This window comes from Ammodytes marinus, assembly GCF_949987685.1.
Source record: "Ammodytes marinus genome assembly, chromosome: 20".
Taxonomy (NCBI): Eukaryota; Metazoa; Chordata; class Actinopteri; order Uranoscopiformes; family Ammodytidae; genus Ammodytes; species Ammodytes marinus.
In genome coordinates, this window is record NC_137224.1 from 13,584,266 (window position 1) to 13,609,064 (window position 24,799).

At 41.7% G+C, this 24,799-nt stretch overlaps 3 protein-coding genes across 8 annotated transcripts; 2 read left to right on the plus strand and 1 right to left on the minus strand.

Moving 5' to 3' along the window:
* Positions 1-2: 2 nt before the first annotated feature.
* phkg2 (phosphorylase kinase, gamma 2 (testis)) lies at positions 3-18,676 on the minus strand. 3 transcript variants are annotated; one of them, XM_080049417.1, is made up of 10 exons: positions 18,545-18,676; positions 3,492-3,603; positions 3,211-3,386; positions 3,056-3,110; positions 2,870-2,935; positions 2,433-2,596; positions 2,219-2,309; positions 1,921-2,074; positions 1,124-1,249; positions 3-990 (listed from the first exon to the last, which is right to left on the minus strand). In XM_080049417.1, exons 2-10 carry the CDS (start codon positions 3,584-3,586, stop codon positions 745-747), a joined length of 1,173 nt encoding a protein of 390 aa, XP_079905543.1. In that variant the 5' UTR covers positions 3,587-3,603; positions 18,545-18,676; the 3' UTR covers positions 3-744. The 3 variants fall into 3 exon arrangements, with proteins under 3 accessions (XP_079905543.1, XP_079905541.1, XP_079905542.1); XM_080049415.1 differs by lacking the exon at positions 18,545-18,676 and adding an exon at positions 3,898-4,075; XM_080049416.1 differs by lacking the exon at positions 18,545-18,676 and adding an exon at positions 3,877-4,075.
* Positions 4,342-15,839, plus strand: rnf40 (ring finger protein 40). 4 transcript variants are annotated; one of them, XM_080049477.1, is made up of 20 exons: positions 4,342-4,387; positions 4,862-5,010; positions 5,183-5,350; positions 5,685-5,976; positions 7,009-7,206; positions 7,447-7,568; positions 7,906-8,052; positions 8,412-8,483; positions 8,588-8,707; positions 8,868-9,047; positions 9,222-9,357; positions 9,718-9,839; positions 9,998-10,263; positions 10,549-10,678; positions 10,822-10,971; positions 13,155-13,367; positions 13,472-13,597; positions 14,349-14,489; positions 14,588-14,689; positions 15,094-15,839. In XM_080049477.1, the coding sequence occupies exons 2-20, from the start codon at positions 4,873-4,875 to the stop codon at positions 15,268-15,270; spliced, it is 3,000 nt and encodes a 999-aa protein (XP_079905603.1). In that variant the 5' UTR covers positions 4,342-4,387; positions 4,862-4,872; the 3' UTR covers positions 15,271-15,839. The 4 variants fall into 4 exon arrangements, with proteins under 4 accessions (XP_079905603.1, XP_079905604.1, XP_079905606.1 ...); XM_080049478.1 differs by having other exon boundaries at positions 13,158-13,367; XM_080049480.1 differs by having other exon boundaries at positions 10,549-10,666.
* LOC307267171 (tumor necrosis factor receptor superfamily member 12A) lies at positions 17,419-24,759 on the plus strand. The gene is made up of 5 exons (XM_080049418.1): positions 17,419-17,600; positions 21,402-21,500; positions 21,614-21,757; positions 22,583-22,631; positions 23,213-24,759. The coding sequence occupies exons 1-4, from the start codon at positions 17,513-17,515 to the stop codon at positions 22,621-22,623; spliced, it is 372 nt and encodes a 123-aa protein (XP_079905544.1). The 5' UTR covers positions 17,419-17,512; the 3' UTR covers positions 22,624-22,631; positions 23,213-24,759.
* Positions 24,760-24,799: the final 40 nt, after the last annotated feature.

The window sequence follows — 24,799 nt, forward strand, 5'->3', positions numbered from 1 at the left end:
AGTACAATGTTTATCTGCAGTTGTATAGTTCCTGTACATATCTCAGATAGACACTTTAGGTTTAGGTGCAACTTATTAAACTAAAGAATGAACTAGGTAGTAGGGAATGGTGTTGGTTTGTTTTAATAGGATAAACAGTCACAAACAGCTAGCGTGAATGAGTTTCCTACTAAGGAATGTTTGCATGCCTCACAGCTTCAGTATTCCCGACCAAAAACACTCCCAAAATATTGTACTTTAATGTTCCACATCCTGCAGTACTGATTTGTAACATTGGAATATGGAAGTTTTAGCCTTGTTACAATACGTATATATACTATCTTTTAATTAATAATTACAGTGCTTTAATGCTCAGCTCAGCCACAAAGTGTATATAAATACAACAGTTGACTGACGATCCAAGAGTTAAATCCAAAATATACAAATGTACGTGTATGCGTTGTTTTATCAAATGATTGTGCAATGTGTCCTCTATAATAGATCAGAGTGACACTGCAAACATGATGACATGACAAGATGAGTTTCAAATAGCCACAAACTTTAAAAGGTCAGATAAGGAATATTAAGTTGTGCATTCTTATCTTAAACTTTCAGAACCGATATGTGCGTTAAGGCATACAAACGTCCAGGGGCCTGGAAATTTAAACAAAGTAATGCGAAAAGACAAACACTGACATGACGGCACATGCGAAATGTTTAAAAAGCAAGATGAGTGTGGTCAGGATCAGGAATGAGGTTGGTGGTTTATGTTTCAAAGTCCTCGAGGTCCAGCAGCATTATCTTAGCCGTGTTCTGGAAGAGGGCGGCTCGGTTCTGCTGCTCCCCTTTCTTCACCCAGTGCCCGTAGATGCGGAAGGCGCAGCCATCGATGAGCTTGCGCACACCACGGAAGGAATAAGGATCTCTGGCCAGCACCTCCCGAGTCAGCGGCCGAGCCCTGCGGTAGCGGCTGTACATCCTGATACAGGCCAACACACTGACGATCAGTACCTGAGGAGGCAAAACGGGAGAGCAAAGGATAATGGCCGCTTCATCACATACCACTGAACAGACACTCTTTGTTCAAGAATCAACATTTTATATCAGCCTTCATTTAAAAAACTAAGTGGACGCGATGACTCACCCTGAATGTTTTTCTGGGACTGAAGAGCCGCACTTCCTCCTTCTGGTACAGTCTGAAGAAAGGATGTGCTAAGGCTTGCTCGGCAGTCAGACGTGTAGCTGGCTCCACCACCAATAGTCTGGTTATCTGAGCAGCCCAAGCACAATGATTGAAAATAGCTTTACGGTTTTGTTAAAAAGAAAGAGGAAAAAAAGGTATTGAAGGTGCACTTTACCTTACATTACTTTACATGTCATTTAGCAGACGCTTTTATCCAACGCAACTTACAACTGAAGCACACATTCAACTAGCTAACTATCAGGAGACATTTAGGGTTCAGTGTCTTGCTCAGGGACATTTGGACATGTGGCAGGGAGACTGGGGATCAAACCACCGACCCTGTAGTTGCGGCTCCAGCACCCTATCCACTTCGCCACAGCCCCCCCACTTTACAGTTTTAAGGGAGGGGGATTTGTTAACATTTGCAGAGTCTGCAGTTATGTTGCAAAAAATACTTACTCTACATGTAATTCTTAGTATTGATTCATTCTATAATCATAAATCAAAACAAAATTATTTTGAGCCACCTGGAACCCAACGTGAATATGTTTGTAATCAAAAACTGGTGGCCCTGCTTCTGTTAATTCAACAGTAACTTTTCAGGTAGCTTTTTAACTTCAGTGTTGCACGGATCCAATTTTCCTTTGAAGAAAGTGTGTTTATTCAGATATGACAATATACCTTAGAAAATGTTCACTTCTCTGACACACCCAAAGTTAATTACAGTAGATTCAAACTCTAATGTTTATCAGTCTTACCAGATCTTTCACAGTGTCAGACCGGTCATCCCACTCTGGGGAGCTGAACTTATAGCGACCCTCCATGATCATCCTCAGCATCAGCATCTGTTTGCGATGCCAGAACGGCGGTGAGCCGGCCAACAAGGTGAAAAGGATCACTCCACATGCCCAGCTTTCGAAAAAAAGGCATCAAACCAAGTGGACACGAATTAGACGTACAAAATTCAGGACAACTCTCGCGATCATGATTTGTAAATGTGCACTGACATAAATGTTATTTCAGTATGGATGTTACTGACAAAATGGTAAAACATACAGATCGACCTCTTTGCCGTAGCCTGGGTGCATTTCATCCATTGAACATTTCAATATTTCGGGGGCCAAATAACCAGGAGTCCCACAGAGCTCTGGTTAGAACAAAGGACAAAACAGATCATTTTAACCTCCATCTATATACTAATGATCTTACCTATGTAAACAGAACATCAACACTGATGTTCAGCCCTATGTTACATTTTGGAGTATAGTACCTCTCAGTTTCTCTCCGGGTTGCAGCTGCACTGAGAAACCAAAGTCGGACAGTTTGAGGTGTCCCTGATCATCCAGGAGAATGTTCTCGGGTTTCAAGTCTCGGTGGACGATGTTGAGGGAGTGGAGGTACTGCACGGCCTCCAGCAGAGCTCGCACCATACTCCTGCAGAGCAATATTTTTTTAAATACAATAACTTTACATGGTGTCTTTACCATGTGGCTATAAGTTGTAATTATTTTTAACGCCATTACAAAATCAACAGAGCTGGCTATCCTATCACAGCAAAGAGTTACTTTTTAAGTTATTTATCCCACATGTGGCTTAAACATGCAGAAAAACGCTTATAAACCTGTAATAGGTTTAGGCCTACATGAACTCTGAATGGATTTAAAATGCTGCCACATTAAATGAGCCGATGGGGTTGAGCTAGCTCACCTGGTCTCCTTCTCACTCAGTGTAACTTTTTCTGTGAGGTAGTCAAACAGCTCTCCCCGCTTCATGCTGTAAAACGGAAAACAAGAGATAGATACCATCCCAGTGATTAGTATTACCTTACCTGGCTATTAACTTTCATATTTTATAAAGACCATTGCTTTTGTTATTTTTAGCTGTAATACTCACAGGTCAAACACCAGAAATATGAAGGTTATGGACTCATAGGAATCAAGGAGAGTAACTAAAGGGAACAGAACATAACAACGATTTTTTCAACACTCTCCAAGAGCAGAACAAATGAGAGTATCTTGCAGTGTGGGAGAGCAGGATTTCCAACATACTGATTGAGGAATGTCCCCTGACCATGTTGAGGACATGGATCTCCTTGAGCGTAGAGGATTTCACCTCATCCAGCTGCTGCACGGTCATCTTCTCCGCTGTGATCTCGATGATCTTCACTGCCAGCTCCTGACCCGTGTGTCTGTGCACACACCTTCGCACCACGCTGCTTACCCCCCTGAGATACAATTGATGTAGAAGACAGCGTGTTTTTGTTTTGTATTGTTTTTCCATAAGGAATGAACAAGTGTCGTTACTGTTTCGGTTACTCTGTTGAACTCACCTGCCAATCACCTCTTTGGGATCATACTTCTGGTAAAACTCCTTGGCCCCCACCCAGTCTGGTAATTCATCTCCAATAACGATGTCTTTTGTCATCGTGACAGAATATTAATCTATAACAAAAACAAACTGTAAAGTCACTTATTTCACATTTTAAAAGTGGTGCATTATGTAAGTGTAACGGGAACAACTGGGCTAAACTGTGACAAGGAAGTGCAATATATTTCTTTAGATAATCGTAGTTAGCAGGACATAATTGAGATGTTCCTGGCACATGCACATTCCTCTCTTCTCTGCTGTAATCAAGTGCCCTTGTTCCATAACGACAGCTAGCTGGCTGTCACTTCGATGTTGTTGGCCTTGGCTACAGCAACAAGTTCACTGACCGTAAAGGGGAAGCCGCTCACCATGTATGCACCCAGACAACACGAGGGAGAGGAATCAATAAAATAGTGCCATCTCAGCTCTGGGAATCCATCACGAGGTCATTACTTTGTGCGATTCAGCGGCCGGCAACTGTGTTAATAAAAGACCAAGTTACCGATAGTGTGAACCACCGTTAGCTAGCACCTGTCTGAGCACTGTTTACATTCTGGTCACATTCCTCGAAACATCCTGTAGCCGGGGAGCGTGGCAGTTCTGCCCCCACGAGGCTGGGGGGAAGACTGCATTGTGGTTGATTTAATAATATAATATTGTCAGGATTATTTTAGAGGCATTCGATTAATTCCGAGCAAATATATTTTCAGGAAAGTTATACAATTTGTGTTGTTAGTCTATTGTTTATTTTTTAATAATATCTTAAAACTTTCTTTTACTCTGCGGAGGTAAATTGTCGTCATTTCCTGTAGCTTCTCCGGATGCCCTGAGTTACATTTTCAGTCGCTCCTTGTGCAGGTTTGTAATGTTACTATTAATCAGAAAACGCTGTATACATATATATGCATGGTTAGTTTCTTTAAATACATATCATACGCGTGTAGTGAGGACCGGTGTTTAAATGTGCAGACCACCAGTCATTAAATACGCTGGACAAAGAGCGCCGTTCAGAGAATTAACGCTAGCATTAGCATAGTTAGCGGAAGCTAGCTTGCTAATGTTCGTTAAATCTATCGAAAATGCCAAATTAGAAATTGTTCGTAGCTTTTCAGGCAGTGGCTTGTACTATAATAGACAGCATAGCTGTTCTGGGACACGTATTTCAACAAAAACAACAGAATAACTGAATTCCGAGTCAGTGGCCCTGTGCTTGTAAGCTAACGCCGTGGCTAGCTGTCATCAAATGAATGACTTCTCAGCATGCAAACTGATCCGGCCTTTCTTAAAGATATATAAACGAAAATATCTCATGTTGTGTTTGATCTCTCGCAGGGGAAGGAAATATGTCGGGTGCTGGGGGAGGGAAGCGTCCCTCAGGAGGGGACAGCCCCCCTGGTCCACCTGAGAAGAAAAACAAGAAAGAGGAGAAGACCACCACCACTCTTATTGAGCCCATACGCATAGCTGGGGTCTCCTCAACGGTAAATTTTTTGGGCTTCACTCCCAACACCCCATTTGTCAATCTCATTTACTATTACTACTACCATTAACTTCCATAACAACAATTAACGTTGTTGCTTATATTTGTTCCCTTAATAATTTCCAGGATTTTATACATTCCTTCTCCTTGTTGTCTGTGTTTGTTCTGTACAGGAGGAAATGGACATGAAGGTCCTCCAGTTTAAGAATAAAAAGCTGTGTGAGCGCTTGGAGCAGAGGCAGACGATGGAAGACGAGTTACGGGAAAAAATTGAGAAGCTGGAGAAGAGGCAGGCCACCGATGACACCACCCTGCTGATTGTCAACCGCTACTGGTCGCAGGTACTTCTACACATTTAATTACACCCTTATAACCTTGGAAATTCAGAAATGTCTAAGCCACCAGGCGTTTAACAACAAATGCAACACATGTTAAAATGACCCAATCGTCTGCATTAACTTGATCATCTACAGTAATATTGGTTTTATGGGTTTTTCTGTGCATGTAAACGTATAAAATTAGCAGAGTTTTGCAATGGGCTCAACCTGTGGTTGTACCGCTGCATTGGTAGTCAAAAAGATTTTTTTTGTTCTCCAAAAAATGTACCACTTGTGATCATTTTTTCCAGAGGATTAACTCTGCATTTGAATCCTTGTGTCTCTTTCTGATCTGCAGTTGGAAGAGAACGTGCACATTCTACGGAAACGCATTGAGCCACACGTGACATCTACCCCTGCCGCACCCTCAACCCCTTTCCCTGAGCCCACACCGATGGATGAAGACAGTGTCAGTCTGTCCTCGCTGACTTCGGCTGTGCCTCCACCTCCGCTCTCTGACTCCCAGAATGAGGGGGAGACGGCAGAGCAGCAGCAGGAAGATCGTAAGGATGAGCCACCGCAGCCCCCTCCTCCTCCTGGCTCAGAGGAGTTGTTGACGCCCACAGAGCCGCCACAGGACTCAACAACAGGTATGCAGTTATTTTTCCTTACTAAACTCATCTCTGGAAATTCTCACTGACTACGTTTTAAAAGTGAAGCAGTATATCGATATGTACCAGGAGTATTCAGGAGTTGTTTGGTGCATTTTTCGGCGTTTGCTGCAGTTTGCGGCACATGGCCTGGTTTACGGCTATTAAACTAGCACGTGTAAATCTCATTTAAAAGAAGAGGTGTCATTTTTGGCTGACAAAAAAATACAAGGCAATGTTAATGACATAAAGAGTGTTCATTATCCTTGGATGGGACTAGAATTATTGCCGGAAAATAACCCACTAACATCTGACATCATAGCGCTTCTACCGCTACTAGTGTAAATTGCTGGTTTAGTCAGAATATGCAGATTGACATGTAAACGTGAATATTCCCGTAGTTGCTGCACATGTAAACATTATTTGGACTATTGTCTTAACCATAATATGGATATTAATCAGAATGTGCTGTGCATTTAAACATAGTCACTGTCTGCATGTATGGGCTGCTATGACTATAATTTGCTCTCTTGAATTGGATGAACGTTTTTAAAGGGTATTTTATTTCCACAATATCAGTTCCCCATCAATCTTTAACTTGAAAGCCTGTCTCTATTCTGTTGATGCTATTGTTTACTGTTATTGCTAACTTGTCTGACTTTTCTATAAACACGCCATAGATAATTTTATTGCTTATACCTACGATGTAAATGAAAAAGCATGTATGTGCCCCAAAATGCCAATAATTTGTATGATAGCGTCATAGCTTGACAAAGGTGATTATATGTGTATTCACTTCACTCAGAGTGACCCCTGTTGTTAAACTTAGTAACAACTACTGCACCTGAATCTATTACTGAATCTTTAGCTTTCATTTCAAGTATACTCTTCTGCCATAGAGCTTGTAGAAATTCATGCTATTTGCATACCTTTCTGTCTGTATTTGCCTTCCATATTAGCAAGAAATTAGGTGCTTTAGATCCTAATTATTACCTGCTCTGCCAATTTTAACCAACCTCCTCCTTTGTTCAGATGCATCTCCGCCCCCTCCCCTGAGTGAGAATGCCAAGGGCTATCTAGCCACACTGGAGCACAGCAGTGAGGAGGAACTTACACTGCACCTCCAGGACCGCATGCAGTTCAGCAAGGAAGCCATCTCCTGCTTGGTGTGTGTCTTTGACAGGCTGCACAGCCGCATCGACAACATGTGCAAGCAGGTCAAGGCTGCAGGTAACTGTGTAGACACTGTCACATTCATATATGATAAGCCAATGACAAACAAACATTACAAAAATAATAGTAAGAAAGAGGGACACCTTTTTTATCCTGCATCAAAAAGAAGTACCTGCTACTAGTTGGGGTTCATTTAACATTGGAGTTGGTTTACATAAATGTTAGCAGTGTTTTGTTTTTTTGACACCTGTTGGTGCCCCTCTAATTTGGCACCACTATCTTAACCTTTATTCACAGACTGTGAGGACGATAGACAGTCTGAAATCCTCAAAGTGAACCACACTCTGCTGGAGGAGAACGGCCGTCTGCGAGACCTGGCCACTCTCCTGCAGGGTCGTCACCACAAGATGTCCATGGAGGTACAAAGCCAGTTGCAATGTTTCTGGGCATCTGCTTGTGTGTGGCTTTGCCAGTGTGTCAGAAATAGTTTAAATATTTTATTTCAAATAAAACGTTTGTGGCTGCACATGAGGCTCGGTCCTCGTTGCAGCGGACCCAGGTTTGAGTCCAGCCCAGGTCGTTCTCTGCTTTTCATTTATCTCTCTCTCTAAATACTGTCTAATATATAAAAAATTACAACAAAAACAAAAAAACAATCTTTAAACAAAAACGTGTGTGTGTGTAGGTAGCCATTGATTGTTGTGTATACTTGTCGCAGATGACACAGCTGTTCTTATGTCTTTGCCCTAATTGCAGTACAATGAGTTAGTGGACAAGGTGACCAGCTCTGAAACAAAAGTGTCTGAGATGGAGACGACGGTGGAGGACCTGCAGTGGGACATTGAGAAACTCCGCAACAGGGAACAAAAGCTCAACAAACATCTAGCAGAGGCCATGGAGCAGGTGTGTTTGTTTGAAATGTTCTGTGTGCCACTTGTTTATCTGTTCCTTTTGCTAAAGTGTGTTTATTTGTGTGCTCTTTATCTATCAAAGAGGCGTTGGCTCATGCTGTTGTTTATAACGTATACATGAGTTGACAGTGATACAGCTGTAAGCATCATGTGTGTCAAGCCAGCTGCTCTTATTGATGCATATCGCTCTGTCCCTGTGTGCATTGATGGAGTAATTTTATTTGCATTAGCTATCCGAACATGAAGGAAATACTGTCTGAGTGATGTCATCGAATTTGTGCTGTGTGCTGTTGTTTTTCTGTCTTGTTTGTTGTGTTTTTTAAATTTGTATATTGCATTTGCCATCTGCAGCTAAAGTCTGGGTACAGCACCGGAGGCTCAGGTGGACTAACTGGAGGCCAGATTACTCTGAATATCCAGAAGGTGATCATTCGTAGTTAATAGTTGCTGTTCATTTTCTGTGACGTGCCTATTTATTTGTTTCTCCAGTGCTAGTTTGTAACCCATTGTCTTTGTTTTTATCTTAGTTTGAGAGTCTAAATGCAGAGTTGGAGCACAACCAGGAATTGGCCAATAGCCGCATGGCAGAGTTGGAGAAACTGCAGGCGGAGCTCCAGGAGGCTGTCAGGGAGAGCGAGAAGCTCAAGGTAAAGATCTCTGCTTGTTAGATTGGAGGCATTGATAGCGCTGCACCTGGTTTTCAAGAAGCTACTTCATGTTTTTGAGGCGAGTCATTATTTAAGTCCATAGCTGGTACAGTTTTATGCCTGTATGCTTAGCCTTTGCTGTCATCTCCTGATTTTCCAGATGGACTTGCGGAATATTCCAGAAGACGTTGTGAAGGAGACTCTAGATTACAAATGTTTGCAGTCCCAATTCTCCCTGTTGTATAATGAGTCTCTGGGTGTGAAAACCCAGCTAGATGAGGCACGGGCCCTGCTGCTCACCGCCAAGAACGCCCACCTCCGGCAGATTGAGCACATGGAGGTAAGCTTCTAAGATAAAAATAACAGTTATTCATCAGAAAAAATGTCAAAGCCCCTAATATTATTCCCTACTGCATCCTGACTGGTTGACCAAGTAGCTTAAACCTGGATGTGTGTATCATGAGCACTTCTTGGCAATATGGTCAACAATGTCTTACTGTTTTCAACTGTTCAGAGTGATGAGCTGTCCCTTCAGAAGAAGCTGCGGACTGAGGTCATCCAGCTAGAGGACACTCTGGCCCAGGTGCGCAAGGAGTATGAAATGCTGCGCATCGAGTTTGAGCAGAACCTGGCTGCCAATGAGCAAGCAGGTACCTTAAACACATGCCTCACATCTAGAAGTCTTTGAATAGGGAAAGGAAATCACAGTTTCGGAAATTAGTATGTACTTTATGGTATAAGTCTGTTAAAAGCTATTCATGTATTTTGTTAACTCATTTTAGTAAATTGTGGCAATTTGAGGATAATACTCAAAGTGTAGAGAAAGACATTTTTATCATCTGTTACATATATTCTCACTGCAGGAATAGTGTATCTTTTGTATGGTGATGTCACTCCTGTGCCTGTACAGTTGAGCCCATTTATCACCAGCGATAGTTGAATGACTCTTACCCAAACCACAGGTTGACTGCGCTCTCTTTAGCTTTCATTCCTTTTCTCTGCTCTCTCAGGACCAATTAACAGGGAGATGCGACACTTAATTAGCAGTCTTCAGAACCACAACCTGCAGTTGAAAGGTGATGTGCAGCGCTTTAAGAGGAAGTTGCGGGAAACACAGATGGAGATCAATAAGGTAGATGATGTGGTTTACCAACAAATGGTTACTGTGTGACATTCAGGCCTGTTCTGAGCTAAACTAAAATATTAGTAGTGATACATTTCCCCTCACCTGTTCAACTTTATTAATTTTGAGTAATCATTTTTGAGAATGGTTTTTGCTTTTATTTACAGTTGCGTTGTCAAAGTGGAGACACGGGAGTTGTGATTCAAGAGGAGACGACAAGCGACAGCATGGACGTGAAGAAGGAGGAAGACGAGGACCAGGAAGAGGAAGAGGAGAGGAGGAAGGAACTGGAGAGACAAAGGGCCCGGGACAGAGAGAGGGAGAGGGAGGTGGAGAGAGAACGAGAGAGGGAGCGCGAGAGAGAGAGGCAGCGCAGCGATGAGCTGAAGAGGAAGGATTCGGATACACTGAAGATGCTCAGAGTAGAACTCAAGTAAGCCCCCCCCCCTTTTTTACTACAATCCACTTTCACTTAAAATAAAGAATATGAGCTTTACATTTGCTGTAGAATATTGTTTGTCACAAAATGTCATATTTTCATCCCACTCGCTATAAAACAAAGATGAAGTCATGTACAATGCATTCATGGATTACACCACTGACTGCAAACAAGTCTTGTACTCTATGTAATTTAGAAAATGTGTGCACACTTGGAAGCACTCAACTAATGATGGGATTGCTAATGTTAATGTAACCTCTGTCTCCTTGAACCCACCAGGAAAGCCCAGGAGTCTCAGAAAGAGATGAAGCTCTTGTTGGACATGTATAAGTCAGCTCCAAAGGAGCAGAGAGACAAAGTGCAGCTGATGGCAGCCGAACGTAAATCTAAAGCAGAGGTCTGTTCTTTGGTGTGTTGTCCTTCTGTCATACTCTTTGCACATTTCTCTTTTGCGTGTAACAAGAAATCTCTTCTTTAGTTGCTAGTAAATACATAGTTAGACAGAAGTATCACTTAAATAAAAATTCCCAACCCCCATCTCAAACTGCCCAGGTGGATGAGTTGAGGATGCGAGTGCGAGAGCTGGAAGAGAGGGAGAGAAAGGAAAGCAAGAAGCTGGCCGATGAAGATGCTCTCAGGAAGATCCGAGTGGCAGAGGAGACCATTGAGCATCTGCAGAAGAAACTGGCTGCCACCAAGCAGGTACTGTATCAGTGTGTGTTCATCCTATCAAGCATATCCGCCCATGTGAGTGCAGGCAAAGCATTTGAGTCTACCAAGTACACATATGCTTTAACAGGGGAACGGACACATCCTCTATACAAATTCATATTTATAAATTTTCCAGTAGTGTGTAACCATCTGCTTTTACTTAAAATGATTTAAAGGTAGCCTATACACATGTATAACCTTTTACAGTTGGTCATAACAGCAAATGGATGTGTACAAAAGCTTGAGAAAAATGAAACCCTGTCCGCTTATTTAACGTAGATTGCTCATGAGGTAGAGCTGCAATATGAGCAATATATACATTTGAATATACCACTCACACCATAAAGAAACGACACATGAATCATAAGTCCCGTCATATTGAAAGATTCCTTACTGCACCAGATATGAATAAACAAACCGTCGTAATAAGAATAAAAGTAGTAAAATGAGTTTCACATTATGCTAAGAAAGAAGGTCTCCTAATCTTAGTTGACAGAAGAGGAATTGAAAGCTGACGGTGTGGCCTGAAAAAGGAAGAAACTTTCCCTTAATCCACGCTAGTTTGTCCTCACAGGAACATCTGCTAGAATCATTTTCATAACCCTTTATTTATACAATATCCCACCCAAAACGCATTATAGTTTTGACGGTGTATGTCTTTCTTTATTGGTTCTGACAGCATCGTTTTTTTTAAAGCTCTTTCCATATTTATTTTAACAAAAACCCCTAAACATTTTTTTTTAACTTCCTGTTAAAAGTGTCACCGCTCTTGCAGAAAACAGGCTGACAATTCAGAAATGCTTGTTCTGTGCTTTAAATCGTGTCAGTATCGTTGTAGTTGTATTTAATAAACAATTATTAATGTAGACTGAGTACATTTTATAATTGTTGATCTCTCTTAAAAGCGACTTAAAGATGTCGTAATCTTGCACAAACACATTTAAACTCCTGTCTGAATCTGCTACACCAGAGAAGGAGGGAGGTGCTGGGAAATGAGGATTTACCCATTTTGAGAAAAACATATAAAAAATGCAACAACTTAAATTTGGGTGAGCCATTCTGAGGAATTTGAGGTAAAACACCATCAAATCTGCGCTCACTTACTTGGCTTTGCTCTTTTGTAAATGTGGAAACGCTCTACTAGAATTTCCTTTAGTAATTCAGACAACTAGAGCTGAGACTAGCACAAGATGGAATATATATAATAAAATGTACTGCCTGGGGTTAGATGTTGGTTAAGTTATGTCATCATAATTCTGAAACTCGAGTTGCGTGGATAGTGGATACACCCACATTAGATAATGTAATACCGTCACGATGACATTCAGTCAACTGTTGACCTTAGCGCTCTGTGAAATAAGCTTAGTCTTAGAGGCTTATTAGTTAATATTGAATCATATTATCTGCACCTAGAGACTCTTGAGCATTTACTTTTTTATGGTGCAAACTAAGTCAGTAACTCCACTAAGACCACCCACAATTTGCAGAACACTTTCCATTAACAGTGATGCTGTTATTACATCAAACACAGGAAATGACACCATAATGTTAACGTGTATTATAACCATGTTTTGAGATGTACGACTGTTTTTCCACTGCATTTTAAGAGCATAAAGGAGACAGATGTTGAGTACTGAATGCCTGCCGGTCCTTACACTTGGGAGGTCTAGCAGAACCTAATTAACAGAAGGCAAAACACAGTTTGGACTGATGCTGGTTTTATTCAGCTCTTTACTTTCTTATCTGTTATTAAGTTAAATTACTCTTCACTTGACCATTTTGGGCTCAGATGCGTTTGATTAGCTCCTCTAAGTTCCTGGCTGCCAGAATTTAACCTGGCAGGGAGACCGATTGCCAAAACGATCCAATAAACAAGCTACATTTGAGTTCATATGGCTCTGGTTTATAAGCCCTAGTTGGCTTGTTAGTGAGCAGCTTGAACCAGAATGAAGCACATGCGGCAATATACAATTTATAGCTACGTTTGTTACACACAAATCAAACCAGGTGTAATTACATCAGGTAATGTGGTGAGAGCACACTCAAATTGAACATCATTGCATGTGTGGGTTTCTTCACATCAACAATGCTGCTATCTTGGTATCCAGAAGCAGTGTCATTGTCTGTCAAAGGCTATTCGTTGTTTTTGATCCCCGACACCTGTGTCTCTTGAGGAGGAGGAAGCCCTGCTGAGCGAGATGGATGTGACCGGCCAGGCCTTCGAGGACATGCAGGAGCAGAACAGCCGGCTGCTGCAGCAGTTACGGGAGAAGGACGACGCCAATTTCAAGCTGATGAGCGAGCGAATCAAATCCAACCAGATCTACAAGCTGCTGAAGGAGGAGAAGGAGGAGTTGGCTGACCAAGTCCTCACTTTCAAAACCCAGGTGACATGTCAACTTCTATACCTTGATAATGCGGCGTTGATGGCTTTTATTTATTATGTCAGTGCGCTGGAATACTAACTGTTAATGTGGCTGTCCCTCTCCAGGTGGACGCCCAGCTGCTGGTGGTGCAGAAGCTGGAAGAAAAAGAGGGCGTCCTCCAGAGCACACTCGCCGCTCTGGAGAAAGAGCTGACTGTCCGGACACAAGCACTAGAACTCAACAAGAGGAAGGTGAGGAGAGAGATCTGTCACCCTCGGTCGGTTCTGTAGCTAATTACTGGATGATTCAATTGCTGCCAGATGTTCCTAATATAACCTCTGGGCAGCATTATCAGATGATCTGGATAAAAGCATGTGCCAAAAGTCGGACTTCCATAATTTTGGTGTGTCTAGGTGCTCATGAAAAGTTGTGACATCCCAAGAATTTTCCTTTTCTTTCCAACGTTGTATTAATGAGATACATTGTGAGCAAACGAAACACCCATCGATCTTTATTCCCTAATTTCTTGAAGAAGTTTAGTGCCTACATATGTGACAAGTTTCTGTTGGGCACTGTTAAATAGGCCATCTTGTCGCGTACATAAGTACATTGCTTGAAATCTCAATTTTTTTACAAATAGGATCAACCGTAACGGTAAAACTAGAACATAACGGCAGGCACACACAAGGGGCTGCTTACTTTTAAGTGAAACCAGTGTTGGCCTGGAAGCTTTGAAGAGGATATGAAAACGTATGGTATGCTCCGGAGAACGGCCCCCAGGGAGGGAGAACACACACATCTGCAGTAAATAAAGGAAAAAAGACGCAGCAGCATCTTTACTTTGTTTAAGTTAGGACATGACTGAACCTCTAACGTTAAAGCGCGACGAATAAACTCGGAATGCCAAGTTGTTTTTTTTCGAGGTCACTACCACCGTGTTGCAGAATCTCATCATTAGGTGTTTTTTTTATCGAGCGTATCCGGTTCCTTCCTCTCCTGCAGGCGGTGGAGGCTGCCCAACTGGCAGAGGACCTGAAGGTGCAGCTGGAGCACACGCAGGCCAAACTTAAAGAGATCCAGGTCTCCGTGGCTGAGAATCGCACGGCCCGGGAGAGGGAGAGCAGCAACCTGAAACGAGCACAGGTATGTTGTATTTCAGCTTTCAGAGGGTGGGATACGGCTTCAAACTCTTTCCCAAACTCACACCAAATGTCTTCTTTCTCCTGATGGCTTATTTCTAGGAGGATCTGTCCAGGCTGAGGCGGAAGCTGGAGAAACAGAAAAAGGTGGAGGTGTACTCTGATGCGGATGAGATCCTACAGGAGGAGATCAACCAGTACAAGGTGAGAAAGACAACATTGTTTTTGTGCAGAGAAATATATGACTTTGATCGACATATGTTAGTGCCTAGAGAGTAATAAAAACACCTACAGCTTTCTGGCACAATCTGGGTCTGAATGTTGACATAACCATAACAGTCTAGTAACTGCGTATTATGTTGTAATGTAAAATACTAGCTCTTTTTTAAGTGGCTTGATCGGCTGGTAATGGTGGTTTTTCATTCATGAGTAAAGGCCAGATAGTGAGCTCAAAAGCTCCCCAGAAGTAGTCACTTAGGGCTTTGGGGAAATGAAGAATCTTACTTGCTACACCCTCAAGTGTTAACTGTACAATGGATAGAGAGGTAATGACGGTGTTGGCGAGTCAGTAGTTTGGCTCACGTACCATGTATTTCTCCGTCTACCAGGCCAAGCTGCGCTGCCCCTGCTGCAACACACGAGACAAGGAGACGGTGCTCACCAAGTGTTTCCACGTATTCTGCTACGAATGCCTGAAAATGCGCTACGACACACGACAGAGGAAGTGCCCCAAGTGCAACTGTGCCTTCGGAGCCAACGACTTCCATCGCATCTACATCACCTAATTGACAGAGAGACAGGAGCCGGTGGGGACGAGAGAAAACTGTAGACAGAACCAAAGGAGAGAGAAAGCAAGAGAAAAGACGATGAAGATTTATTCACAGACATTCTTGGGGATATCACATGAGCGTGTTTCCCCTCTTTGAATCTCTCTTTGGAAAGACTTGTTTTACCGCATCATCATTGCCAGTTGGTGATTAATTTGGTGACCAAACAGATAGTGACTTCTGACTGAGTGCTGTGCTGTAGTTAATAAACACAGTTGTTTGTGAACACAGTGATATTCGTACATGTTGAGCTGCTCTGCACTGTTTTCCTGTCTTTGTTATCCATGCCATGTTAAACATCCTCTCTTTTAACAAACTTTTAAATGTTCCTTTAGCCTCTTTTTTTTCTTCTTTTTTTAACGTATTGAAAGACTTTGAACTGCAGTGGTACACGGGGGTCTCCCCGAAGCGTTTCTTTAAACTGTTTTGTCCTGCTGCTTTTGGAAATCCTGTAAAGTCAGAGAATCAGAAATTTCAACTTCAAAATAAAAAGAAGCCATCCTTAAAAGACTTAAGGATCGCATGTTTAAAGCTAAATATGTTTCTAATCTATAAAGTGCAACAGCCAGAATCGTCCAACTTCCTCGGTTAAGCTATAGTATTAACAATGCCTGAGAGACGTCAGCTAACTTGGCTCCCAGTCAGCGCATACAGGAGAGTTTGGATCACCTTGGGCAAGGTCCTCTGTGTGTGTTCATCCTGTTACCATGGTTGCTATTGGAGAGTTTGACACAACATCTGCAGCTTATAGTGCCTCATTACCGATGAAATCACTGCAGTGGAAAGTCAGCTCATATGGGTGTCCTTAGCGGGCTGCGCTGCTCCAGGTCCTCTTAGCCCGCTTTCCTCAAAGGTTAGCCGTGACAGTCAAGTACAAAAACATCTGTTTAACAACATGCGTCTAACCTAATTGAGCCAATGAAACCTCTTTTCCTCTGTTCTGATGATGTGAAGTATTTACTGGGAGGTTGCTTGTGCGTCTGTTTGACGTTAGCCCTTGTGAGAAAGGCAGTTCACACCAACCAAGCGCGCACATACAAAGCTCCAGGCTGCAGTATATGTGGGGGGAAAAAGTTGAGCTGGCATTTGGGAACAGTTAAGTTAGACTTCCTTGAGAACAAGCTCTAATGTGGGTACAAAATAAGAATTTGATTAGTATTAATACACAGGCAGGGATTGTTAACTCGTATGAAAGCACATCAGTTTTTATAAATAAATGGACAGTTTTCTGTTTTTGCTAAGTGATATCTATGTATACCGAACAGGGCAGATGTTGTAGTAACTGATGGTCTTCATTAGTGCATGAGACAATGCTGTGACATGGGGCCAACCTGATAGCACACTCCGGGCATGTGTCCATTAGCTTTTTGTTATTGCATACTTGTGCTGCAGCAGCAGGCTACACCCAGCCCCAGGCACTAATAACACCAACCCCATGCGTCAGGGACACATAACTATTCAAATGTCAGTTTCCATCACTGATTTTTTGTGTGTGACTGCAGCAGAGGGTACCCAATTGAAGTTGAGATAACCTCTTTATCTGACTTGTTTTTAATTTAATTATTTTACTTTGAGCTGACTTTCCCCCCCAAGAGGCTTAAAAAGCAGAATGTTTTCTCTTAGTTCGAGTGTCATCTGTTTTTGCCTCAGTTGCTGTTCCTCTCTTTCTTCTGTGTATGGGACCCGCGCTCGTGCCAGAGAGTTGTGTTTTTTGGCAGGAGGGGAGGGGATGACGTCGACAGGCGTGGTAATAACAATGAGAACACCACCGAGTCCAGACTACACAGGCTCTCTGGTGGAGAACAAAAAAAAGTAAAGAAAAATTTGGTTAAAAAACCTGCAGGGTGTGGTCATAAAATATGTAATACATGTGAAACTCATACCTATACCTGAGGTGGTTTAAATTTAAACTTTCACTTGAACCGGGACACAATGAAACCGCATACTATGGTAGAAGGAGTTTCCTGTGAGTCGGGGAGTGCGCGCAGAGAATCCAAGCAGTACAGTACATAGGAAATGACTCATAGGAGTTGAACTGTTAGCGTGGGTGTGTGCGCTATTAAAACAAGGCGCAGACTCCTCCGGGTGACTCACTCTGATGCTCGCTTTTCCATGCTGAAACCCCAGCACGGATTCTTAATCAGATGAACTTTCGGGAATTGTGTAGCCGACAGCGAGCAGCTTTTCACCCGCAGACACCATGGCTTATTCAAATAACGCTCTCTGCGCGCTTTGCGGATTTATTATAGCGGCTGTGACCAATTTGTATGGCGTGAGCGCACAAAGAAGTAAGTAAAATAAGTTTTTATTCAAACTACAAATGTTTATTTTGTTTAAACCTTTTGCTTGATTAAGTGATTGAATAGCTTTTTCTATTCATTCTCTAAATTTGACAGTGAGCAATTGTTTATGCCATCCTTGTTTGTGATGGGAACATGGATCACAATCTCGTGGTCTGGTCTCCCTTATAATGGAGACACACCGCGGGTCTGCTTACAAAGCCGCTTCCTACCAGATGCATTTCTTACCGGTTCCGCATTCCGATCGCCTTATTTCACCCGGTCCATCCATGCCCTACGGTTGAAGGACAGGCCACATGGAGAGGGAGGACGGCGGGTGTCCGATTTACACAAATATACATTTATCTCCCTCTATCTATCTCTCAGTCTATTACATACACACACAAGAAGAGCTTCTGACTTTGTTTCCACAGCCGCCTGAAGTTTGGCTTGAATACCAGCGGAGAACCCCATACTCAGATTGCACTGGGAACATCAAATCTCGAATAATTACACAGGCCACGGCCCATTTTCCTCGGGCATTAGAGTTACCAAACGCATTTCAATACGAGTGAACTCAAAACATGCTCCATCTAGATTCTGCCCGTGTGAAACCATCCTTCTCAACATCTGGACATCAGCTGTTGCCCCCCCCCCCCCCCACACACACACACTTTTATGACAAAACACACAGTGCCCCCACACCCAGAAAACAACCCCATTGTCAGGCTAGGCGATGAGGTTGTTCCAAAGTCTTTACAAATTATGTCTCAAAACTGGAACTTGTTACACAGATTTCTCATGTTGAGCCTTAAGAAACTTATGTAGTAAATGATGCTGTTTCTGACTTTTAAACTATGAAAGTGTTGCCATTCATGGATGTGTGGAGAATATACAGTAACCCCTTAAAGTCATATGAAACTACCTCCAACAGAGTGGTTTATTTTCCTTACCTTGAAGTTGAGCTCAGGCTCAGAAACTATAGGCTGAAGGTATTGTAAGCAGTTTAATCAGCAGTTTCAGGCTGCTCCACTTCTCATATGTGGTTTGGTTCTGGACAGAGGTCAGCCAGCGGTCAAGGTTTAGTTCCTTTCCTGTGACCTTTCAGTGAACCCCGGAGCACAAGTCCATCTGGATGATTAATCGCTGAAATCACCAGGAGAAATGCTTACAAGAAACGGTGACACATTTTTGCTGTGACCAATGCTATAAAATGAGTCAGTCCAGCGCTGCCTGCATGTGGACAGTGTGGAGGGTAGAGGAGGGGGAGGAGGGGGGATAAGTCTCTAAGGGCCTGAGCATGTGGTTGTAACAAAACCACAGCCTTAGAGGTCAAAAATTCCTCAAACATGACTTTTTGAGCAGGTGCCTTTTGGCTGCAGCTGGTTAAATAATTACCCATAGGCCTACGTGACTATTTGACAAGCATTGTGTGTGATGTGTAAGGGGACCATGCTGTAAAGACCTGTACCTTTATTATGTAGGCTCTTGGATTAATTTTCATTATGGGTCGAAGGTTCACTTCGTTATTGGTGTGTTTATTTGTGATTATTGGAAAAAGTCAGTCAATTAAAGGGCTACTCCGATGAGTTACTATTGCACTTCCACGAAGCTCTAGAGCTCTCAAAAGACTGACTAAAAATAGAAAGAAAGAAAAGCATTGTCAAGATCAATCCTATTGTGCTTAAGATACACTGATAAACATTGGATTCTATATTTCCCATAATGCAACTTTATTGCATCTTTTGTTAGACCCTCCCTGCCTTCCAAATCAAATGTCAACCTTGTTCAGTCTCCATGCCAGTCCACCACAGGCTTTCTGTAAAAAAGTCTCAAGCACAAACTGACCCCCAGTGACATCGCGATCATCATTGACATCATTTATCAAACGACTGATTAATCGAGAGCCAATTAATAGACAATGAAAATGACTAGTAGTGGTGACTGTGAATTCACCAGTGGTAGAAGACAAATGTTCAGATTTATTTTTTCTTCTTTTTTGTACTTTCATTAATCATCACATGACCTTCCAGCTAAATTCTTAGGTTAAAAACCAGGGGGATAAAACGAGGGAATACATTTTTTTTTTAAATTAGCTTCCCCATGAGCAGCTACAACAAAAGAATAGTCCTTAACATTAATGCATCAGTATTAACAATCAAATGTTATGACTTATATTAGTAACAGGGGCTGCATACAGGCTCTTACTTTGTACTGGAGTATTTTTACAGTGTTGTGTGCTTAGAGTACTCTCCTTTCACCACTGAATGTCACTGTCACAGTGCTCAGAGTCAGACCATTACTGTATACTGTGCACTTGATTGACACAATCACACATAGCCTGTGTAGCTGTTTGTGCAGCGCTATGTTCAAACCAGGTCTGAATGTTAAGACTGGACAGTGAATGACATCATTATTTCATCCAGCAGCTGGTTGTTGCACTGGATGTATGCAGTTTTCAAAATTGTGCTTGTGTTGTGTCTTGACACAGTTTTGAAAAAAAGGTTCAGTTTGCCAGCTCTTCAGCTTAATGCCACAATATTCACTCGCACTGCCGCATCTTCCCACACATTCATTCATTTAACTCTTGGTTTGCGTCAAACGCAAACATGAAAGACACAACAAATGGTGATGACTCAGTTCAGGACTGTTGGTGGTTCCTTGTCACAATGGTGGACACACAAAAGAAGTTGTCCATGCAAATAGCCTACACGTGTGACATAGACAAGGAAGAAAGATTATCATGTCAACCATCATATCTGTTGAGACTATTTCCCTCTTGTGCTCTCAGTAGCTGTGTCATGTCTGGTATCTTGTCAGACACCTTTTTTTTGTGGAGGTGTTTTATGCAGCTTGATGTCACAATAATAACAGTCACTATCATACGTGACCTCGAGGTGTTCATGCAGACTCTCAACAAAAGCCAGGATGTTAAAACAGTCTCCACTTGTGTTGGTTGTCAACTGTGTGTCACATATTCAGGCTAATCCTTTCCTTGTCATCTGCTGGGAAGTGCACAGCCTTTTTTTTTTTCTAATTGTTCAGCTGTCTGGCCTCTGTGAAAAAAAGATAAAGCTTTCCATTGTGCTGTTCTCTCTCTCTTCGAGCTGAACAGCCGCCGATTTCTTTCTCACAGATGCATTTAGGTCTTTCTCTGGAAGCCGGTGGAACTCACACCATACACATTCACACGTAGCCTATACGCAGAAGCAAAACAATTCAACGGAAGCACTACTATGTAGAAAACACATCCTGCTCTTCACACGCTGCACGCCACACAAGCACTGAAGCTTTACTGAGTAATTCGCCTCTCATGCAATTAAGTTGCATCTGCAGTCTGACACAAAGGAATTTCCCAGGTTCATTTTATGAGAAGTAAAAACCGCACACAGCTCCTCATGTGTTGTTAAAAAAAAGTATTTTATTGTGTGAGTTTCTCCGACAAGGTCGTGGTTTATTTTATTTTTGTTTTATTCTATTTGCACAATCCACTACCTGTCTGCACTGTGTGTACAGTACAGGCTGAAAAGAAAACTGGTGTTAACACACAGCATAGAGGCTCTGTTAACTGGTATGTAAACAAAGGCTATGTAAACAATGGGGCCTTCAACAGAAAGCAACATGTCCGTTTACAGAGCCTAGGCTGTGTAATAAAACTAGATTTTTTTAAGTTAGTGTACACACAGTACATACAGGTAACAGATCTTGAGCAGATATTCACTGATATTGACAAAGATTGACTGCACCTTTAGATCCCTTTGGGGGCCTCCCTTCCCTTACAAATTAACTCTGGTGTTTGTCTTTGCGCAGGTCAGTGTGGCAACTCAGAGTTTTGGAACTCAGATTTGGATGTGTGTGTGCCTTGTGCATCCTGCAAGCAGTACCCGAAGACCCCATCATGCAACACATGTAAGGCAAATTCCTGAGAAAGTATATGTATGCAACGGTTGAGTCTCACACAGAATGGTATCCTTTCTTACTTTTTTTTCCAGTGTTGGGTTAACATTCTCACTTTTGGACAGGTAAAGCTGTGGAGGTGACGCCTGATGTGTGGAAGCTGGCTGCCATCACCAGTTTCTCGGTGCTGGCTGTGGTGCTGGTCGGTGCTGCCTTTATCATAGGCGTCATGGTGCATCGACGCAAATCAACCAAACTGCCTCTACGTGGTGAGATTATTCAACTTGAAATCTTAAGACTCGAGCTTTATAAATGCAGTAGACAAAAAAATTACAAAGAATGGCTGCAATACATTTTAAAAAAGTGTTCCATGTTGTTCGAAAAAGTTAATGGTTGTGACAAGTGTACTCTCCTCTCAAGCAACAGGAGGTGACAAAGTAGAATTTAAAGAGATGTGACGTGCAAAAATAAAGATTTATGTTTAGTTTCTCACACTGCATATAGCTGTGTAAGACATTTTCCTCAATATTCTATTTTACAGGTGTTTGGTGTTTAAAATATATATGTAGGCCATTGTATCATTTGTGGACTTAAAACTTCCTTCAATGCTGATGTAAGCTTATCGATGAAACAGATAACTTTGGGGCTGAGTAATCCTCCATGTCATGTCCCTTGGGAAAAATAATTCTTGGTAAACAGTGTGTGCAGTTCCATTTTTTGATATGTAAGCTTTTGCAGATCGGTGACATACCATCAGAAATTGCAAATAAAATTACTCTCATTGTCTGTTCATTTATATACTGAGAGACAATGGAGGTCTTTTATTTATTTATTTTTACAAAAGCACTTTGTCACTGTAGGAAGTGTCACAGGTGCAAACAATTACATGAATGATGGCCGAATTCCATTTAGCTGTTTCCGTTTCAGGGTCCTGGTATTGTGTATGCTGGCTCACTGTCACAGAACTGCTGTCAAGGCCTACTGGGACACTTGAACTAAACATGATGTCTGCTGTGAAAAAGGCCCAATTTGTTTTGTTTTTTTACTTTCCTCGGGTGAGAAAAATGACAATTTATGTCTTGTTATATTTACAGAACCCATTGAAGAAACCGCAGGGCCACTTTACCAAGCTTAAACATTTCAGTAAGTACAATTTCCACTTGGTCATTCAAGTCTAATCAGTCATTGTTACTTATTTCTGATGAAAGAAAAGGTGTAGTTGGATTCTACCAGATTGGGGTTGATAGTGTGGGGAAAACCAGCAATTACACCTGCTTATTGTGCATTTAAGAACTGTTTCAATTATATTTGTACATTTCTTTTATAGACCCTTTTGCAGTACAGAAAAAACACATTTTGGGAACAAAAACTGTATCCACATAGAATTTGAATAGATTTGGCGTATGATAAGTACTTAAAGGTCTTGTAGACGTGTGCGTTGGATCAAAAAGTCTGTGTAAGAACTCAACAAAAATTATGATCTAAATTCTTTGGAATGAAAATATAAATTTTACCTCAGGGATTTAAAGACTCAAATTAAGTAAATAAAGGGAGCACAAGTAATTTCATAACGGATTTTGACTTAAAGCCGGATTTAATAGTCAGCCCCCCTATGTCAGCAGTGTTTAATTAGATCCTAATCAGAGGGTGCTGTTTGTTGTGAATTGCCCAGTCAAACGTAATTTGAATGTAATGTAACTGAATTGCTTTCTTGGCCTCAACAGCCTCGTCTTCCTCTGGAAACAGATGTGATGGCAAAACCAAGGAGCGATGTGGCTCGGAGCCGGACGGAGGAACCTCTGGACCGTGACCTGCATACTCTGACTGCACAGTGTCTTCTCACCAGAACCGACCATTTTAATTTATTAGACTGTAGCGTGAAGAGATGTGCTCAGTTCAACGGCGACCACAGGACTTTACAACAAGCAATTCTCACACCTCTGTAGGAATAGTAACATTACATTATTAGATGAATCGTTTTCCGATTATGTTTGCCTTTTATATTCCAGTTAGTTTATATATACAGTATATATATATATATATATATCTGGAAGACCTCCATATTGTGGGTTTTTTACAGATGTTTGATTCAGAAATAAGGTAAAACTACAGTCCTTTCTTCAGAGAGATTGATGCTTTCCAAAATCCTGTAATGTGCTGTTTTCCAGCCAGACTCCAATGAATGTAACACAGCTACTGCTGCCTGCTGGGCTGCAGCTTGACCCCTGCCCTTCAGCAGGGTTGGACGGGGTCTATCTGTTAGTCCTTTCTTTTTACCACAACAACTTAAAAGATAAATTACATGTGAGTAAGACATACTGTTTGGCACATTGAGGCCATTTGAATGTAGCTACTTTTTTTTCTTCAAATTGTACAGTAGGTGAATTGTATTCTTAGCCTTTGGCCCTGCCAGTACCTTTGTGTACCTGTTCTATTAGTAGCCTGATGCAGTGACCAAGCTGTTGACGAAGGGAGCAAACTGTTCTTATTCACTGTTACCGGGTCTCCTGAGACCAACACAGACCTTCTTTTTTTAATTGCAGGTCATAACAATATTGTCATGTGTTTTTTTTAATGTTACTAGGCTTTAGATGTTAGCTGGATTATTCTCTATTCAAAACCTACACATTCATGTTACTGTCCCTGGAGTTTATGGGACAGGATGTTTGAAACACTAGTCACGCAATTCCCAAATTGTTTACATGTGGGAATATTTGCGAGGAATGTACTGTAGTGAAGTAAATGACACCTACAACTCTTTTTTTTGGTGGATCTACAGAATCGTGATGCTTACTCTTGACCTGTCAAAGTCTGTGACCTGGCAAGAAGATAAACTTTAAGAATTAAGTTTATTTCCTTATGCAAGAACCCCAATGGGCTGGGTTGTTGTTTTTCACTTTTTTACAGCTCAAGATGTTTCCTAGCTTCATAACATTCAGCACAGTATGTAGTTACTGATACATTTTATGATGGTTCTTTTCTTTTTTTAGATTTTTATATTATTTATTTTGAAGTATCTTGCAGGGTTGTTTAGCATCCATTGCAAGGGACAAGCACATGTTTAAAGGGACTCCAGTGAAGATTATAGTGAAGCTTCAACCAGGCCAGCCAACGATGTTACTGAGCAATACTAACACTTTCTGCTTATTTCTCTTGCTTTCTATTCCTTATTGTATATACTGTACATGCACTGGCATCCTTTACCTAATGCAATCTTATAAACTGCTTTGTGTACCAAATGTATTTTCACAATAAAACTGACAAGTTCCAATAATAATGCAAGACTCATTGATATGCAAACTGCTGCCTTT